The following is a 6,932-nucleotide window of genomic DNA, read 5'->3' on the forward strand; positions in this document are numbered from 1 at the left end:
TTGAACTCACCCCTCGCTTTAACGTCTGACGCCTCCGACCAAGCTGTGGGCGCTGTCCTTGAACAACTTGATCATCAAGGTAATTGGGAACCATTGGCATTTTTCAGCAGGCAGTTACGTAAACCTGAACAGAAATACAGTACCTTTGACAGGGAGTTGCTTGGCATTCACTTAGCCATCCGTCATTTCCGTTTCATCATTGAAGGGAGACAATTCGCTATTTTTACTGACCATAAACCATTAATCCATGCCATGTCCAAATCAACTGAACCATGGTCAGCTCGTCAACAAAGGCACTTATCTGCCATATCCGAGTTCACAACTGACATCCGACACATTTCTGGAAAAAAAACAACACTGTCGCAGATTGTCTCTCAAGAGCAGTTACAAACTCAGTCTCAATTGGCATCGACTATCAAGCTATGGCGGAATCCCAAGAAAATAGCATTGACATACAGGCTTACAAAACTGCATTAACAAGCCTCAAAATCGTCAAAACATCCGTTGACTCGGGTCCAGAGTTAATTTGTGACATCTCAACTGGCTACCCAAGACCTATCGTTCCTACCGACTTCAGAAGACCGGTTTTCGAAATTATTCACAATATGAGTCATCCTGGAGTTAAGGCCACAGTCAGACTTATCAGCAAGAAGTTTATCTGGCATGGTCTTAAGAAAGAAGTGTCAGCATGGGCTAAGCAATGTCACAACTGCCAATCTTCGAAAATTCAAAAACATATACGAGCACCGTTAGAAACATTCCATGTCCCAGGAAAACGATTCTCACATAAAACATTGACCTCGTTGGACCATTACCTCAGTCAAGGGGGTTCACCCATCTCCTTACTATAATTGACAGGAACACCCGATGGCCTGAGGCAATACCATTACAAACCACAACAACAGAAGAATGTGCAAAAGCCCTGATCTCCAATTGGATCTCGCGGTTTGGTATTCCTGTTGATATAACTTCTGACAGGGGCTCCCAATTTACATCCACGCTATGGAAACAGATGGCCAGTCAACTTGATGTGCAGATTCATCACACAACTGCGTATCACCCTCAGTCCAACGGCATGATTGAAATGTTTCATCGGTCCTTGAAATCATCCCTCAAAGCTCGTCTAATAACTCCAAATTGGGTGGATGAGCTACCTTGGGTTCTGCTTGGTTTAAGAACTGCACCTAAGGATGATATCGGTCATTCTTCAGCTGAATTAGTATACGGAGAACCTTTAACAATCCCTGGAGAGTTTATACCTGACCATTCTTCAGACTTCCACGTTAAAGACTTTTTGGCAACCTTTCGGCAAAACGTGTCCCTTCATTCACCACGGCCAACACATCATCACGGCTATCATCAAACAAATTTACCCAAGAACTTGATGTCAGCAAAATATGTTTACATCCGTGTTGACACCCACCGAGGACCCCTTCAGAAGCCGTATACAGGTCCCTATGTTGTCATAACCCCTGGAGATAAACAATTCCTGATTGATGTTGGTGGCAAAGCAGAACGGATTTCGATCGACCGACTTAAAGCTGCATTTGTCGATTCTACGCAACCAGTTTCCCTTGCCACCCCACCTCGTCGTGGACGCCCACCGAATACGAACAGAAAGTTATCGAACAGAAACATACAAAACTCCCGTACTGCTTCTGATGATACTAACGTAGTGCCTACTAAGAAGCTATCTCGCTCAGGACGTACCATTAAAAGACCTCGGTACTACGAAGATGACTAGTCCGTGTTTGGGGGGGGGGGGGGGCATGTGTGGCGATCTCTGTTTCCTACGAACTACGAAGACTTACCACATACTACTGACTGCAAGACTACTCTACACGCCAGATCAGACAAAACGTAAACACGAGAGAACACATTAAATTTATAAAATTCACTACACATTGCTTTCATTGTTTGTTGTTTCCAGTAAAGTAGATGCTACAATATATTATATACATATATATATATATATATATATATATATATATATATATATTTATAAATAAATATATATATATTATATATATATATATATATATATATATAAATAATGATAATAATAATAATCATCATCATCATCATCGTCGTCATCATCATCATCATCATTATAATAATAGTAATAATAATAATAATAATAATAATAATAATAATAATAATAATAATAATAATAATACTAATAATAATAATAATAATAATAATAATAATAATAATATATTATTATTATATATTTTATATTATTATTATTATTATTATTATTATTATTATTATTACTATCATTATTATTATTATGATCATTTTTACAATGTGCTTTTAAAAAATTATTGATACATTTGAGGTTTGAATATCTCCAAAGCTATGAAAGATTTCATCAAACGGTTTTATTTAACAATTTATTTAAGTTTTTATTGATATGAGTTTTAACACTGCGCCGTTTGGTAGCGGAGCTATGACGTCATCGGTAGAAAAAGGGTAATTTTGACATCATTCGCAATTTACAGTGTGTTTGTTTTTGATTATTGACACATTTTAGGTTGGAACAACTCAAGAATAGCTGCAACGACATCAATTTGGTTTTCAACATAGTAATCCAAATTGATAAATGTCTTTTTCTCTGATACTTTACTTGTGATTGTGTGCAATCGTCCGATTTAAAGCTCCATGTGACCACCATCATGTTGAATGACAAGCAGCAAGCGTCTTTCCTGTCTTTTACGTCGTTTTCAGCATGAGGAATGTGGCAGAGCGAACTGCTTCAGGTGACGCATGCCTCTCACGGGGGTTCTAAAATCCTGCTGTTCACATAAATCCATTAAAAATTCAAGTAAGTTAGATCTTGGGGGCCAGAAATGTGGACCTTCTCGGCCGATCCATCCGTTTGGGAACTTTTCATTTAAAAATTACCTCACATTCAAACTCCACTGAGGGGAGCTCCATCCTGGTGAGAAAATATGTTAGGTAATCAAATCGAGGGACTCCGTATGATTCTAATATGGTCATATAGTTTGATGTTGTCACTGTCATGTCGTCAAAAATAGAAAGGACCTGCCGCTCCTTCTTTGGTCAGTTCACACCAGACATTGACATTTGACGAGTTGCGACGACATTCGATAACTCTATCTGGTTTTTGTTTCCTCAAATGTCGAATATTGTGTTTGTGTACATGCCCGGACACGGAAAAGGTTTCCTCATCTGAGTAGACAATGTTTTCAGTGGGTTGTCTATCAAAGTTCAAAGGACCATGTCGGATAAAGCCAAATTAGAATACGACTTATGTCAAAATTAATCTTTTGTACTGTTGACGTCATAACTCAGCTACAAAAGGACGCACAGAGTAAGACCTGATATCATCAAAACTTGAATAATTTCTGCACAAACGGCATAAAAAAAGTTTGATGAGTTATTCAAACCTGAAATGTGTCAATAAAAAATACATTGTATTATTATTATATTGTTATTATTATCATTGTTTTTAAATCGCCAAATTCTGCTGTTAAGGTCATCGTCTTCTCATATCATTAAATATCGACGGTATGGGATTTAGTTAAAATATTCACCTGAGCTTTGAGCAAACTTCGTCAAAATTATGCTTTGTATTTAAGCACAAGCCGTTGTTTTTAAACGCCCTGTTTTAATTAAATCTTTACCAAAAGTTCGTAATAGTAACAAAAATACTCCTATGCTAGGTCATTTTGAAAATTTGATGACAAAAATCGTTTTCATCAGTTTGTCTGGGTGTAGTGGAAAAAAATTTAAAACCAAAAAATTACGATCTAACGTCAAAATTTTAGTAGTTATAGCTTTTCTCAAAATGTTGAAAATGTGAGGACTAAGTTTATACTTATCGGGGGTCCCGATACTCGGGAAGTGATTATATATGCAAAAAAAAAGGCCAAAAGTATGATGGAAAATTAAGCATGAAAAGCAAATATACGTATTAGCCAGAAATGAAATGTTGACTGCATTGTACAGCTTTTCGGTTCTGTGAGATGATATTCGGCTTCTGGCCATTAGGTTCCAGGTTTGATTCCCGCGGTAGGCAGCACACCAATGATTTCTTGGCATTGGAAAGGTCTCTTTATTCTTAATATCACCCCATCGACCTACACATGAGTAGCATTATTGTCTCTGCTAAAAGAAACATTTTTTTAAAACCAAACAAAAAAAAAACCAACTAAACATATGAGATCCTTATAGACATCATGTCTCATAGTACAATTATTGTTGTTAGTTTATGTCCCTTCTAAGGCGCTTTAGGAAATTAGGCTGTCCTGTGTAAAAGCTCGTCCGACTCTTCTTTCTTTTTTTTGTATTCAGTAGAGCCTGTACGACTTACTATAATTTTGCTTTTCTGGAGAAAAAAAAGCAAAGCTTGGTTAGGTCAGCCATATAACGGAAAAAGTTTTTAAGATGGAGGGAATATAAATCTCAGTAAAAGGCTAAACGTCACATTCCGAAATAAAATGCAGACTACATTGAGACTGTCATGAGAAACAGACAACATTACTTTAATTCAACGTGCTAAGATTCCATCAATAACAGTCTTAAAAACATCTCCGTTGTTTTGTGTTTTTCACACTTCAAAGTGTTCAGTTAATACTCTCTCTCTCTCTCTCTCTCTCTCTCTCTCTCTCTCTCTCTCTCTCTCTCTTTCTTTCTTTCTTTCTCACTCTCTCTCTATCTATCTGATTTGGTAAAAGTTAAAAGGTAGACTGAGAGCAGACAGATATATAATTCATTTAGCTTTTGTCTCGAAAAATCAACGAAATGAAGAGTTCCTCAGGTGATATAAAGTGACATTTTAGCTTTGGATCTAATCTTAAAATGGTCTTGGTGAATTCTCATAATGCGTGGTCAATAGTAGATTAACGTATTACACTTGAATAAAAATTCATACTGCCTTTAAGGATAATGCAGTTTGCTTCTTCAACTTATTAAAAAAAAATAGTTTCCTTACATTTTGTATGTCATTTCTCACCTTCATCATTCCTCATAATACCAACCCGACGCAGTGGTTCATAATCATTGACAAGTGAATATTAATATCTTTAAGCAATAATATTTGCGCACGATGTTTCGTCAGTTTCACAAAAGTCAAACGATTGTAAGCATGGTGAGTGGTCGAATGGGTGACAATTTCGCAAATTTTCAGGTTTGAAAGTTTTTTCAAGGATTCAAAGCACAGGCAGTACAACTGAGCTACATGACATCAAAAAATCATTCTTTTTATAAACTTATCACTTTTAACCTCTTTTTCGAATGCACAGATAACATTGAAAATTTTTTTATCAAATCGCAATTTGGGCGCTTTTATAAATTGATTGTTTTGAGAATTTTGGTAATAAAGTTTTGTATATCTCGGTCACGATTGGCCCAAATCAAACTTTCAAGATATTTTCCAGAATGGCTTAACTAACAGTAAAACGTGCCGTTTCGATCACAGACTATATTTAAGGAAAGTAAAAAAATACGCATCCGACTTTTGATAAAAAAATAAACATTTTGCAACGTGGCAAAATTCGCTAATCTATGCAAACCAAGGCATTATAAAGTGACTCACCAATTTCATAGAGTTCATTATTATCCTTAAAATGGAAATTTTGCTCAGACAAATTAATACTAATCACTATAATTTTATGTAAAAACGTAATTAGCTAAGCTTGGGCAAGGTGATCAGTAATACGCTTCAAGAGTTGTAACGTCACTTCCCTCGTAATGACGCATGGTAACTTAGTAACTGGCTCTAAACTATCGGAACAATGGCGGACGCCCTTATGAATAATTATGATCATGTTTTGACTTTTATACATTCTGATCACATGACATATGAAAAGTTCTAGCCAGCATGAAGAGTAAAAAGTACCCGTTTTCCTTGTTTAGAACCAGGCTGCTCGCCCTTGCTGGGCGACGTGACATCAGGCTAGTGAATCCAATTGACGTGACGGTGTCTGACCTGTCACCATTATGTCCACGTAGATGTAGATCCAAGCTTTGAACGTGGACTCTTTTGTTTCAAACTGTGTTTGGCGGCGTGACATTAGACTAGTGAATCCAATTGACCTGTCACCATTATGTCCACGTAGATGTAGATCCAAGCTTTGAACGTGGACTCTTTTGTTTCAAACTGTGTTTGGTGGCGTGACATTAGACTAGTGAATCCAATTGACCTGTCACCATTATGTCCACGTAGATGTAGATCCAAGCTTTGAACGTGGACTCTTTTGTTTCAAACTGTGTTTGGTGGCGTGACATTAGACTAGTGAATCCAATTGACCTGTCACCATTATGTCCACGTAGATGTAGATCCAAGCTTTGAACGTGGACTCTTTTGTTTCAAACTGTGTTTGGTGGCGTGACATTAGACTAGTGAATCCAATTGACCTGTCACCATTATGTCCACGTAGATGTAGATCCAAGCTTTGAACGTGGACTCTTTTGTTTCAAACTGTGTTTGGTGGCGTGACATTAGACTAGTGAATCCAATTGACCTGTCACCATTATGTCCACGTAGATGTAGATCCAAGCTTTGAACGTGGACTCTTTTCTTTCAAACTGTGTTTGGTTTCGTAATGCATCATGTTTATAAAACCAAAAGCTGGAGGTGCCTAAATGTGTCAATAAAATGGCATTGCTTGTCCCCTTTAGGACATGAGGCACAGAATTTACTCCTTTTAATTACATCTCCGTCGTGTTTATACACGAGCATTGATAAAACAACGTCAAGACCAATCGTCATCTTATTATGTAGAGAGGTTTATTATTTCCATTCATGCATGCTCAAAACAAGCCGTTCAATGGCCCATTAATTTAATCCGATACACATGATATGTGAGCCATCACATCAAAATGGTATTAGGTCGGGACGATTTTGATACATAAAACTTTGTGAGCTTATGCGGTCTAGTGGTATGACTCTTGCCTTCGGGCCGGTA

General features: G+C 37.1%; 2 protein-coding genes across 2 annotated transcripts in view; one reads left to right on the forward strand and one right to left on the reverse strand.

The window, feature by feature from the left end:
* The window catches only part of LOC144966694 (alpha-2 adrenergic receptor-like), a 71,539-nt gene extending 64,955 nt beyond the window's left edge, over nucleotides 1-6,584 (reverse strand). Inside the window, exon 1 of the mRNA XM_078903456.1 lies at nucleotides 5,864-6,584. The gene's annotated coding sequence lies outside the window, so the exon portion shown is untranslated. The remainder of the gene's footprint in view (nucleotides 1-5,863) is intronic.
* On the forward strand, nucleotides 1,385-1,744 carry LOC144966716 (uncharacterized). Its single transcript, XM_078903485.1, has one exon. The coding sequence runs from the start codon at nucleotides 1,385-1,387 to the stop codon at nucleotides 1,742-1,744; it is 360 nt and encodes a 119-aa protein (XP_078759611.1).
* Nucleotides 6,585-6,932: the final 348 nt, after the last annotated feature.

The sequence above is a fragment of the Berghia stephanieae genome, chromosome 2, assembly GCF_034508935.2.
Source record: "Berghia stephanieae isolate SIO BIC M18660-M18661 chromosome 2, UCSD_Bste_1.3, whole genome shotgun sequence".
NCBI lineage: Eukaryota > Metazoa > Mollusca > Gastropoda > Nudibranchia > Aeolidiidae > Berghia > Berghia stephanieae.